We start from the raw sequence: 13,466 nt of genomic DNA, 5'->3' as shown, positions 1-13,466 counted from the left end.
CGACCCTGGCAGTGGCGTCCATGACGACTGCGGGTCCTGGGACGTCTCCCTCGCCGAGAACACGGTTTCACCTGTCTGGCCGCTGCCCTTGTCCAGGCGACACCCGCTGCCCGAGTGAATTATTCCCGGGTTTCGGCACCAGTTATGTTGCCTTCAGGGGAAGGCAAGGCGACCTGGTTTCAAGGAACAGCACGGCAGCCCAGTCTCCCCTGGGCCACTCGGGCTAGCGACACACGCAGGCACCAATGTGGTGGACGGTCGAAAGCGTTTATTATCTTATCTCATGGGTTTAAATAGTCTTGGGGGACTCTGCTACGTCAGGAGGGGTTGGTAGGGTCTCTAGGGTTAGTCAGGAGTGGAAAACTACTGGGTTAGGTGTGGTTACATTCTTTGGGGTAATGGATAACATGTTGCAGGGTGAGAGGGGGATGGGGGTCTTTCTTTCCGTCACATCCCGAAATCTTCCATTCGCCTGTCCCTATCTACTACACATGGTGAGCACGTAGTGCTTGCCTTGGCGTGTCTGGGGCAGTGTGATGTGGTCAATCTGCCAGGCCTCCTCATAGTTGTACTTGGACCCCTGCCCACCATACCACAGGGGCTTCACCCGCTTGGCCTGTTTGATGGCAGCACATGTCTCACAGTCATGGATCACCTGAGAAATACTGTTCATGGTTAGATCCACCCCTTGGTCTCGTGCCCACTTGTAGGTGGCATCTCTGCCCTGATGACCTGGGGCATCATGGGCCCATCGTGCTAGGAACAACTCTCCCTTGTGTTCTCAATCGAGGTCTGTCTTTGACACCCCTATCTTTGCAGTCTGATCTACCTGCTGCTTGTTTTGCTGCTCTTCATTAGCTCTGCTTCTGGGGACATGGGCATCTACATGGAGAACCTTCACAGGTAGCTTCTCTACCCAGGTAGCAATATCTTTCCACTCTTCAGTAGCCCAAATTGGTTTTCCTCTACACTGCCAGTTAGCCTCTTTCCACTTCTCCAGCCACCCCATAGAGCATTGGCTACCATCCATGAATCAGTGTAGAGGTAGATCTTTGGCCACTTCTCCCTTTCTGCAATGTCCAGGGCCAGTTGAACAGCTTTGAGTTCAGCAAGCTGGCTTGATCCACCTTCTCCTTCAGTAGCCTCTGCAACCCATCGTGTGGGACTCCATACAGCTGCTTTCCACTTCCGATTCATCCCTACGATGTGACAGGAACCGTCGGTGAAGAGAGCGTAGCGTGTTTCATCTCCTGGCAGTTGGTTGTATGGTGGAGCTTCTTCAGCCCATGTCACTGGTTCTTCTTCTTCATCTGTGACACCAAAACTTTCACCTTCGGGCCAATTTGTAATTATTTCCAAAATCCCAGGGTGATTCAGTTTACCCATATGGGCACGCTGCATGATGAGAGCAATCCACTTGCTCCATGCAGCTCTGGTGGCATGGTAGGTGGAGGGAACCTCTCCTCTGAACATCCACCCCAGCACCGGCAGTCGGGGTGCCAGGAGGAGTTGTGTTTCCGTGCCAGTCACCTCTGAGGTGGCCTGGACTCCCTCGTAGGTGGCCAAGATTTCCTTCTCTGTGGGAGTGTAGTTGGCTCCAGACCCTCTGTAGTTCCGACTCCAGAATCCCAGTGGTCGGCCTTGAGTCTCACCAGGCACTTTCTGCCAAAGGCTCCAGGACAACCCATGGTTCCCGGCTGCAGAGTAGAGCACATTCTTGACCTCTGGTCCTGTCCTGACTGGGCCAAGGGCTACAGCATGAGCGATCTCCTGCTTGATCTGGGTGAAGGCTTGTTGCTGCTCAGGGCCCCAGGGGAAATTGTTCTTCTTGCAGGTAACCAGGTAAAGAGGGCTCATGATCTGACTGTACTCAGGAATCTGCATTCTCCAGAAACCTATGGCACTTAGGAAAGCTTGTGTCTCCTTCCTGTTGGTTGGTAGCGACATCGCCATGATCTTGTTGATGACATCTGTAGGAATCTGACCCCGTCCGTCTTGCCACTTCACTCCCAAAAACTGGATCTCTCGAGCAGATCCCTTGACTTTGCTCTTCTTGATGGCAAAACCAGCTTCCAGGAGGATTCGGATGATTTTCTCTCCTTTCTCAAACACTTCTGCTGCTGTGTTCCCCCACACAATGATATCATCAATATACTGTAGATGTTCTGGAGCCTCACCCTTTTCTAGTGCAGTCTGGATCAGTCCATGGCAGATGGTGGGGCTGTGCTTCCACCCCTGGGGCAGTTGGTTCCAGGTGTACTGCACACCCCTCCAGGTGAAAGCAAACTGAGGCCTGCATTCTGCTGCCAGAGGGATGAAGAAAAATGCATTGGCAATATCAATAGTGGCATACCACTTTGCTGCCTTGGACTCCAGCTCGTACTGGAGTTCCAGCATGTCCGGCACAGCAGCGCTCAGCGGTGGAGTCACTTCATTCAATGCATGATAGTCCACAGTCAATCTCCATTCTCTTTCAGATTTACGCACAGGCCAGATGGGGCTGTTGAAGGGTGAGTGGGTTTTGCTGACCACCCCTTGGCTCTCCAGCTCTCAGATCATCCTATGGATGGGAACCATAGCATCTCGAGTTGTTCTGTACTGTCGACGATGCACTGTTGAAGTGGCAATTGGTACCTTTTGTTCTTCTCCCTTCAGAAGTCCTACTGTAGTTGGATTCTCAGACAGTCCAGGCAAGGTGTTCAATTGCTGGATGCCCTCTGTCGCTACAGCTGCTCTCCCAAATGCCCACCTGAGTCCCTTTGGGTCTTTAAAATACCTCCTTCAAAGGTAATCTATGCCCAAGATACATGGGGCCTCTGGGCCAGACACAATAGGGTGTTTCTTCCACTCCTTTCCTGCCAGACTTACATCAGCTTCCACCAAGGTAAAGTCCTGTGATCCCCCTGTCACACCGGCGATAGAGACAGATTCTGCCCCTACGTGTCTCGATGGAATTAATGTGCATTGTGCACCAGTATCGACCAAAGCCTTTTATCTTTGTGGCTCTGATGTGCCAGGCCAGCGAATCCACAGAGTCCAGAAAACACGGTTTTCCCTCGCCTCTACCTGGCTAGAGGCAGGGCCCCTCTAAGCCTGGCTATCCTTCTTGCCTTGGGCGTATGTCTTAGAGGTTCCTTCAAGGGGATCGGACATGTCATCATCATCATCATGCCTGGCAGTTTGGCTACGGGCAACTGGAGCTGTTCTCCTTTTGGTGGCACTTCCTCTCTGGGTCTTGCCTTCCTTCAATTCATGCACCCGTTGTGCCAGAGCAGCAGTAGATTTTCCGTCCCATCTCCTCATGTTTTCTCTGCAGTCGCGCAGGAAGAACCACAGCTCAGCTTGTGGGGTGTACCTTCTCTCACCATCTGAGGAACGTCTACGTTAGATACCAGAACCTCTGATCTGTACTGCTGAGATTTGGAAAAGGTCCTCCTTAATCTCCTCCGAGTCTCTTATGATTCTCCTCTATCTTATCGTCTAATTTCTGCAGACGTGTTTGCACTGCTGCAATTCTGGCATGGGTTGGGCCATGTACAGCATCTGCATATGCTTGGAGTTTCCTTGCCATATTGAGCACGGTCTCATCCCTCTTCTCCTGCTTCATTATTGCTAAAGCAGAAGCGTATTCATGTGGCCCAAGCCATAAAGGTTTTTGCCACATCACAGATGTACATGGTACCAAGCCTGGATTCCTAGTTGTTATTTCATCTGAGAAGATAATCTCTGCCACTGCCATTTCTCTCAGACGTTGGATCCCTTGTTTTCTATAGTCTTCCACTGAGTCTGCTGCATATAAAGATCATCTGCACACAGGTACCTTTGTGCTACACTTTCCAGAACCCGTGCCCAGAGGCTGTGAGGGTGAGCCCCCCTAATCATTCCTTGATCAATGACAGGATCATGTGACAGGAATCCCAAATGTCTCACTTCAGTGCCATCTAGAATTGTAGCCTCGCCTGTAGCATCCCAAGTACGGACCAACCAACTAATTACTGACCCCGTGGCTCTCCCAGTCCATCCCAGTCTCTCCCAGTGCCTCCCGGCTGTCCATCTCAGCCTGGCGTGGCGCTGCCGCCTCTCAGCCAATCAGAGCGCGAGTCTCTGATGACTCATCAGTTGCCAGGCAGATCCGCAGCGCCGCGTGCCCCGCGCTGGACTCGGCCTCCCAGTGCCGCGCGCTTCATTCCCAGTTCCTCCCAGTGCCGCCCCAGTCCCTCCCACTCCTTCCCAGCCCATTCCCAGTCCCTCCCACTCCTTCCCAGCCCATTCCCAGTTCCTCCCAGTGCCGCCCCAGTCCCTCCCACTCCTTCCCAGCCATTCCCAGTTCCTCCCAGTGCCGCCCCAGTCCCTCCCACTCCTTCCCAGCCCATTCCCAGTTCCTCCCCAGTTCACTCCGAGATCTCCACGCTCTCTCCCTGTGCCCCCCATCCCCTCCCCTCTCTCTGGGTGCCACCCCAGTCTTCCCAGTCCATTCGCAGTATCTCCCAGTCAATTCCCAGACTGCCCCAAGGCCACACCAACCCTCCCTCCTCTCTCCCAGTGCCCCCCACCCAGCGTGTCTGTCTCGCTGGTGCCCTTGAGTTCCCAGCCCGGCCCCGACCGCCTCCTCTGCTCCTTGGTGGATTTCTACCCTGCCCACACCCAGCTGAGGTGGTTCCAGGGCCAGCAGGAGCTCTCTGTGGTGGCCACCGACGTGGTCCCCAACAGGGACTGGATCCACCAGCTCCTGGTACTGCTGGAAACCCCAACCTGGGCCAGGGTCACCTCCACCTGCCAGGTGCAGCACGTCAGCCTGGAGCACCCCCTGAGCCACCACTGGGGTACAGGGGAGGAATTGGGGGCGCTGGGACAGCCACTGGGATGTGCTGGGAGCAACTGGGAGGGAGTTGGAGAGAGCCTGGTTTCAACTGGCAGAGAAGGTTGTGGGTTTGGAAGAGCTAAGAATGGGTTTGAAGAATACAGGGGAGGGAGGAATGGGGTTCTGGGGGTCCTGGTGGGAACTGGGGAGGAGTCTGGGGGTACTGGGTGTGACGGGAGAGATTGGAGAGAGCCTGGAGGGGCTGGAAGGAGATTGGGGATGGATTACTGAAGCTTGGGATGAAGTTGGCTGTACTGGGAAGACACTGGGAGAGGTCTGGGTGAGTCCTGGTGGGGCTGGGAAAGGACTGGAAGAGGGTTTGGGGGTCCTGGGGCAGTGGAGGGCAACTGAAAGGGGGTTGTGGGATCCTGAGAGGGATGGGAATGGCTTTGGTGGGTCCTGGAAAAGCCGGGAAGGGATTGGGGAAAGGTTTCAGTGGGTCCTGGCTGGGTGGGAGCGATCGGGAAGGTGCTTGGAGGGGCTTGGGGTGTTTGTGAGAGCTTTTAGGGGATCTGATCCCTGCGGAACCCCCCAGACATGCTGCATGCAGCAAGATGCTGTCAGACACTGAGGGTTTAGTGTTGGGCTTCATCTTCCTGGCGCTTGGGCATGGCTTCTACCTGTGCAAGGTCAGGGGGATCCCAGGAGTCGTCTCCCCCCTTCCCCCAGGGTGTGTGCTGCCCACGGGCCCCCCCCGCCCGGTGTCACCCCCTTTTCTCTGCCCACAGAGCTCCTGAGCCGCCGGCGGCCGCAGCCGATCCCCGTGGCCTTGAGCTTGGCCGGGACCCCCACTCCAAATCCACGGTGATTTTAAGGGGGATTGAGTGTCCCCCCAGCCCTGCTGTCACTCTGCCCCTGCCCCCTGCTCCCAGTGTTCCCAGTAAAGCTTCCCAGTTAAACCCAGCCCAGTTCATGGGGGCACTGGGGAGGGACTTGGGGGGACCCCACGGCGGGGCCGGCCCTGGGCAGGGAGGGCGGGTCCAGGTGGGGAACACTGCCTGCTGCGGGTCTGCCCGGCAACTGGTGAGTCATCAGCCCCGCTCTCGCTGATTGGCTGACTCTTCTCCACCGCGTTCTCTCATTGGCTGAGGAGAGGCCCGGCAGTGCAGAGAAGGAACGGGAGAGATCCCGCCCCGAGCACCGGCACGGGGACAACAGACCCAGCCTGGGCACAGGGAGGGAATTTATTACCAACCAAACCACGGCAGCACCAGGAGAAGGGAAATAAATCCCTCCAGCACCTTCCCCCACCCAACGGGGATCACCCACAACAGGGTTATCCACCATGGAGAGACGGGGACATCCCAGTTTAGACAAAAGCCAATTTTATTGAGTGTACCAGTGTTTATACAGGGATTGACTTGTATGGGGCTTATAGAGGGCTGGTTTTGGTAACAATTTCCCATTGGTTACACATTCTTCAAGACATCCAGTAACCTGGGAACATTTATCACAAAGTCTCACACCATGTTGCCTGGTCACTTCTTGCCCAGGGAGACTGAAACTGTGTCTGTGTCTCCCACAGTTTCTGCTCAGTCAGGCCTCAGATATCGGGCCCCTTTATCAGCTCCATTGCTTTACTCTCTGTTTTATTCCCCATACGGGGACACCAGGGCTCTGCCCAACGGGGGTCACTGGGGATCATCCAGCCCGGATCCTCCCATGGGGGATGGAGCTGCAGCAGCGCACCAAGCTCTTCCCTCACTCTCTTCCCTCACTCCAAGCTCTTCCCTCACGTGGGGCACTCACAGGGCTTCCCTTACCGGTGCCTCCGTTGGTGCTGGGTCAAGTGAGAGCTCATGGAGAAGCTCTTCCCACACTTCCCACACTCGTAGGGCCTCTCCCCGGTGTGGATGCGCCGGTGCACGGTGAGGTGGGAGTTTTGCTTGAAGCCCTTCCCGCAGTCGGGGCAGCGGTAGGGCCTCTCCTCTGTGTGAATCCGCTCATGTACGAGGAGATTGGAGGTGGTCTGAAACCTCTTCCCACACTGGGGACACTCGTAGGGCCTCTCCCCAGTGTGGATGCGTTGGTGTATTCTCAGGGCAGAGCTCCACCCAAAGCTCTTCCCACATTCCAAGCACTCGTAGGGCCGTTCCCCAGTGTGGATCACCTGGTGCACGATCAGGCCAGACATGTGCATGAAACTCTTCTGACACTTCCCACACTCGTAGGGCCTCTCCCCGGTGTGGATGCGCCGGTGCTCAGTGAGGCTGGAGTTGTGCTTGAAGCCCTTCCCGCAGTCGGGGCAGCGGAAGGGCCTCTCCTCTGTGTGAATCTGCTCATGTCTGAGGAGATGGGAGCTTCTCTGAAACCTCTTCCCACACTCCCCACACTCGTAGGGCCTTTCCCCAGTGTGGATCCTCTGGTGCTGGATCAGGCTGGATCTCCAGCTGAAACCCTTCCCACATTCCAAGCACTTGTGGGGCTTCTCCCTGCCATGAGGCTTCTTCACCAGCTCCGAGCTCCGCCTGGATCTCCGCCCGCCTTCCTGGCTCAGGGGGGCTCTTTCCTCCCCGCAGCTCCCTGGGCTGGGTTTGCAGCTCCTCCTCCTGCAGCATCTCCGGGGCTTTTCCTCCTCCTCCATCCAGCCGCGCCCTGGAAATGAAAAATCCTGGTTTGAGGGAAAAACAAGAGAAGAGCACCTTGGACTGGAGGTTCCTCCTTGCACAAGTTCATCTCTGGAAATCATTAGGAATCTTGTATCCGTAAGAACCTTCAAAACACCAAGATTCAGCCCAAAAATCCCACAAACTTCAAGACACAGATCAAAAACTCCCCAAACGTCACAACTATGCAAAAACCTCCTTCTCCAAAACATAAAGATTCAGCTGCCACATAAAACCAAAGCACCAACATTTAGCCCAAGAAAGATCAGAAACACCAAGATTCACCCTGTGAAAATCGTGGATCCCCCTCCATAGTCACCTGCTGCATGTGGGGGGAGCAGCACTCCTGGGGCTGGGGGGAAGCTGCAGACACAGGGAGTGGTGGAACCTTCTGCTGCTTCCTCTTTCTGCTCCTCCTCCTCCTGAGTCTCTCCTCTTCCTCACACTCCTCTTCCTCCTGCTATTCCTCCTTCTCCTGCACAATCCCATCTTCTCCTGCCACATCCATCGTTTGACCATTCTGTTCCTCAAGCCTGCTTCTCCTTCCCTTCTCCTCCTGCCCCCAGGCCCAGCACCCACTGCCGGCTCCCTCTTCCCCCCACACCCACAGCATCCCAGCGCAGGGGCAGGGATGGAGCTGGGGCAGGTCGGGCTGGGGCAGCGCTGGGCTCTCGGCCGCTCCCGCCCGCACTCGGTCCCCACTGCAGCCGCTCCCGCCAGGACAGCGCGGGGGGGCCCGGCCTTGGCGCTGCCCCACTCCCACCTCCCCAAATTCCCCTCGCGGGGCCATGGGGCCGAGGGGGGGCGCAGGTGGGTCCAGGTGGGGAACGCGGGGAGCTGCGAGTCTGCCTGGCAACTGGTGAGTCATCAGCGTCGCGGGCTCTGATTGGCTGAGCTCTGCCCGAGCCCTGGGGCTGCAGCACAGAGGGGACACCCTGCTCCAGGGGGGATGTCCCACAAACGGGGGACCCCATGGAAGGAACCACAGGAAAGTGTCTTTACAAACAGATGCTCTGAATCTACTCGGAGATAGGGCCAGACAACTTTTATGTAAGGAAGTGACAGGAGAAGCCATCTGTTTCAGAAAATGCTATCAATTGATGACACAGACTGCTGCTCAGCCAAGGTCCTGCTCTATTAATGAACTTCCAGAAGAACAACAAAGCCTTAACAGAGCCATGAAAATCGTTTGCTATACAAAAGTGGGGAGCATATTACGGTGGGTATGTAATAGGTGGATTGGGAAGTCTGCAGCTCTCAAGTACTTCAGCCAATGGGGAAAGCAGAGGGAGATGTGGCCAGGAGAATTAGGATGAAAAGGAGGCTGTGTCCTCCAACAAGTGGAGAGATCCCATGGGGAATGTCCCTTGGCCTCTCCCATTTTTAGGAATGAAATTAGTTTCACAGGACTCCTCTGTCTGCTTTGTGGACAGAATCCTCTGCTGATGTCAATTTTTCCACACACCCTGGGGCTCATCGCGAATTCCTTCCACTCTCCAGGGTGGTGGGCAGGGAGTGCAGCTGAAGGTGCCTCACCCACTTTGGGTGATCGGCTCCCTTGGCTGGCGGAGGCACCGGGGATTGATTGGGGACCCGGGAGTGACCAGGAGACAGACGAGTGACACATCAGGGGGGTCTGTGAAGAGTCAGCAGGGAGAGAGCACTGAAAATCTCATCAGTGAGTGCCCTGGGATCCTCGGGGAGTGAACATGGCAGGGCACCCATGGAGGGGAGAAAAGGGAAAGCCAGGGAGGGGTCCTGGCCAAAGGGATGATGATCCCAAAATGTCTCTGAAGGGTCCCTTAAACATATGGGTGGAGTTTTTCTTTTTCCTGCAGTTTCAATGCAAAGTTTAGAGCATTAGAGTATTTTTTGTATTACTCCCAATTCTATATTGGCGGTTACATTCAGATCAGAGATGTGAGAATGAGTTTTTATTCTGAGAAGGAGAAAAATGTGAATTGCCTTGGAAATTTTTCGTGTATGTTTCTGCGATGCTCTTCGAGGAACCAAAATTTTGGTCTGGGTTCCTTGATGTTCATGTCTTGGCTGTATTTTGCAAAACTAGAAGAGATTGAAAAGTGAGCCCTAAACTCATAAACGGGCAGCCAAGAGAGGAGCTTTAGAAATGCAAATTAACACTGTCAGGGCAAAGTGGAGACAAAGTACCTGGCTCTTCTTGCCTGGGGCAGGAATTGGCTGATTCCCTCTGCCGCTCACCCCAAGCTCTGCCTGCTTGCACAGATGGAATCTGCACAGCTGAAGGCAGAGCCCATGCTGAGGATCTCTGACTCTGCAACAGAAACGGCTGAAGCTGCAAAGGGAAACAGCAAATGGAGAATGTTGGGAAAACTTCACTAAAATAAGGCGGGGGGGATCATCCCTCTGCCCACTCCAACATCTGCTGCCTCTGTCTGTGCTGTACAGGCTGTATCAGAGCACTGGGGTTTTTGCTAGAAGAGGTTTAGGGAAATCAGTTGGAATTCAAGTATTTGATGATGGAATAAGAAAAAAACGGTCAATTGATGCAACCCTAGCTTGCGGGAGCACCCTAAAATGGGGAAAAGCATTGAAGGGCCACCAGAACAAATCCTACAACACCATGGACCAGCCCCTGGGAACCCGAACCAATTCATATCAGGAGGCAGAGAACCCATTTATCATTTCAATGGCATTATTAGATATCAAGCTGTCCTCAGAATAAGAAACAACCAGACAGCTCCAGCTCCTGAACTTCCTGCCGACCAAGCCACTAAAATGAGGAACACAACATTTCACGAGGGGATGGGATCAGATTATCTCTTAGCAGAAAAAGGAGGAGTTTGTGGAAAACTCAGTGACTCAAACTGATGTTGGCAAAGAGATGACAAGAGAAAACTGCTAAAAAAGCTAACAAAGCAAATAGGAGAGCACTTTATGAATTGGTCCAAATATGGAAAGGATGGAAATGGGATATGGTTCCCCGGCTCCCCAGCACACCAGGGGTCAAACGAATGTGGCTTCTCCTCTTCTGTGCTGCAGCAACTCTCATCTTTTTACCATGCTCCTCACCTTGGCAGTGCAGCTCATCCAGCAGCTGAGCCAGGGCATGCAGGTGGCAGCCAGGCCTCCTGATCCACAAACGGCTACAAAAGGACAGGGAATGAGGACACCGAGAATAATCCCCAAACCAAAGAGGACCCGGGAAGAACAAAACAGAGTCAAGGAGTGAATCTGCCTGGAGATAGGGCCAGGCACTTGTAGTTAAGGGGAGGAACCATCAGTTCCAAAAATGTTCCAAATTGACCCAGACAGCTGCTCAAAGTCCCGCTACATTCCCGAACTTCGAGGAGAAGAACAAAGACTTAACAGAGCCATGAATATCGGCTGTTACACAAAAGGAGGGTGCACATTAACGAGGACAGGCTCCAGGCGCATCGGGAAGTCGGAACCTTCCAAGGAACTCAGCCGGTGGGCAAAGGCAGAGGGAGATGCGGCCGGGAAAATGAGGATAAAAAGGAGGCTGCGGACTACAGCCACGGCAGAGAGCGCACGGCAAATGCCCCACGGCCTCTGCCCCTGCTCGGCAATAAAGTCACTTTGACAGGACTCCTCGCTCTCCTCCGGGCACACGAACCTCCGGCGACGGGAATTTCCCCGCTCGCTCCCGGCCGCGGGGCAGCCCCTCTGTCCTACCACAGCAGCCGGGCCGAGCCAGCGCTGCTCCGGCAGCGGCTCCTGCCCGGCCCCGGCGGGAAGGAGACCGCGGGCAGCCGCTCCCGCAGCGCCCTCAGCCCGGGGCCGGCACGGGCCGGACACGGCACCGGCGAGCCGCCGGAGCCCCCTGCCGCCCCCTCCGCCCGCAGCCAGCCCCGAGCCCCCGCAGAGCCCAGCGCGGCTCCCACCTGCGCCGGGGCCGCCTCCGAGCTCCGCCGCCGCCGCCTCACCGCGCTCCGGCCGCTGCCGCCGCTGCCGGGCCCGCACAGCCGCTCGGCCAATGGCGGCGCTGCGCGGCCACGGCCGCCCTCAGCCCGCCGCCGGGGCCGCGCCGCGCCCCGCTCCCACCAATCAGCGCGCCGCAACCGCGACTGACGGCACCGGCGGCCAATGGCAGCGAGCTCGGGGCGGGCTCTGCGCACGGCCCCGCCTCGCCCCGCGCTCTCGGCGCCCCCGGGCTGCGTGAGGGGAAAGCCGGAGATGAGGAACAGCCCTGGCACGGGCCCGGGCCGAGCCGGGATTGAGCTGCCCACACAAACAAACTTCTCCGCGCCTCCCGCCACGGCTTTCCCGGCCCTGCGCCTCCCGTGCCTCCGCCTCTGCGGGAAGCCCAGGAGCCTCACTTCTCCTGCCCCTCGTTAGCGCATCAGTGCTTCGCTTTGATTTCCCCCGAAAAGGGAAACCTGCCCGAAGCCCTGTGGGTGGGTGGGGCAGGGGAGAGATTTCTGGCAGAAAACTCCAAAGACTCGGAGCAGGAGAAGGAGAAGTCAGTGCAGAGCCTTAAATGCAGCTTTCCCCACGCCTCCCTGCTCCCAGCTGCACCTCCTCCCCCGGCAGGGCAGGAGACAGGGAATGGGGCCATGCTCAGCTCATCCCCCGGGGCTTCTCCCTCTGCTCAGGGACAGGAGTCGTTCCCTGCTGCACCCTGCGCTCTCTCCCGGCCGAGACTTCTCCAGGAACTTCTCGGAGCGGAGTCCATCCCCTGGGCACAGCCCCCTCCGAGTGCTGCAGCGTGGGTCACTGTGCCACGGGCTCAGTCCTGCCAGGACAGGCTGCTCCAGCGGGGCCCCTCTGCCCGCGGGCTCACAGCCTCCTCTCAGGCATCGCCGAGCTCCAGCCCGGCTCCTGCAGGGGCTGCAGGGGATCTCTGCATCCCCATGGACCTGCAGGGGATCTCTGCATCCCCATGGAACTGCAGGGGATCTCTGCATCCCCATGGACCTGCAGGTGGGTCTCTGCAGCCCCATGGATCTGCAGGTGGGTCTCTGCAGCCCCATTGTAATATATGTTGTGGAATAATTCGTTCTTATGTAAAATATACATCAAGTCAGTTGTGCTTGTACAAAAAGATTCTTAAAGTTTTAAATGACCAGTGGCTGCAGCCGGGGTGGAGAAACCACAGTTGGCAGAGAAAGAAAGACTTAATTTAGAAATGAAAAAAGGTGGCTTTGTGCAGAGATGGGTCCTTTCCGGGGAAAATCCAGCAGACACCCAACATGAAGAATGCATATATGTTAGTTTAATTAGTAGTGCTGTATTAACATTTTAATAGCATGGTAAATGTAGTTTCATAGTTAAAATGAAGCTTTAGTAGTTAAAACATAAAATATCTATGTGGCTTTTCTTTTAAGGCATGAGATACTCGCTTTGAGGTAACCATCACAGAACACCTAAGTCTTCCAGTGAATAGGAAATTATGGCTTTCTTATCAGAAGAAGCAAATTTCTTCACCCCTTGCTCAGACTCAAAGACGCCATGGAGATTAAAGGAAACACTTGTCATAGAACAGTCAGAGTGTCTTGTTTTAAACAGAATGTATGCATAACCATGAAGGATATATGAATATGCAATAGTGTAATTTTAAGGGTGATCCCTTTGTTCACAAAGTATGCATGTTGTGGCTTAAGTTCCCAAGAGCATCCAGACATCCTTAAGTCTTTGGTTTTTATTGTGTTTAATTGTCCTAACTCTAAATTTTTATCACTCTAATTGTATTAGTATTTTAATAACTATGTTATTATTATTAAAATTTTCAAGGCCAAGTGATTGGCATTTTTCACAACTATGGTGGCAAAGATGGTTTCTAACACCTCTCTGCCGGGGCCTGAGGAGAGTCAGGGTGAGGAAGACGGGTCCTGCCCTATTTAGGCAGCCTCACTCTGTTCCCCTGGTGTGTGACCACAGACACAAGTTATGATCCATGGGCAAAAGGAGACAATAAAACAAAAAAAAGGGAAAGGATTACCTAAAACCGCGGTAATTAGCCCCTGAGACTAAAGTGTACACAAAGAACCAAGACCCAA

General features: G+C 55.0%; 2 protein-coding genes across 2 annotated transcripts in view; both read right to left on the bottom strand.

The window, feature by feature from the left end:
- Nucleotides 1-8,944, bottom strand: part of LOC144247620 (uncharacterized) — a 660,598-nt gene extending 651,654 nt beyond the window's left edge. The window contains exons 1-2 of the mRNA XM_077788929.1: nt 8,933-8,944; nt 7,036-7,349 (exon numbers count right to left, since the gene is read on the bottom strand). Coding sequence (XP_077645055.1) covers nt 7,036-7,349; nt 8,933-8,944 — 326 coding nt within the window. The remainder of the gene's footprint in view (nt 1-7,035; nt 7,350-8,932) is intronic.
- The window catches only part of LOC144247629 (uncharacterized), a 391,071-nt gene that overhangs the window by 133,971 nt on the left and 243,634 nt on the right, over nt 1-13,466 (bottom strand). The window lies entirely within an intron of this gene.

Source organism: Lonchura striata, chromosome 29 (genome assembly GCF_046129695.1).
Source record: "Lonchura striata isolate bLonStr1 chromosome 29, bLonStr1.mat, whole genome shotgun sequence".
In the NCBI taxonomy this organism is placed as follows: domain Eukaryota; kingdom Metazoa; phylum Chordata; class Aves; order Passeriformes; family Estrildidae; genus Lonchura; species Lonchura striata.
Note: the sequence above shows the minus strand (reverse complement) of the source record. Positions and strands in the feature narration are given on the sequence as shown.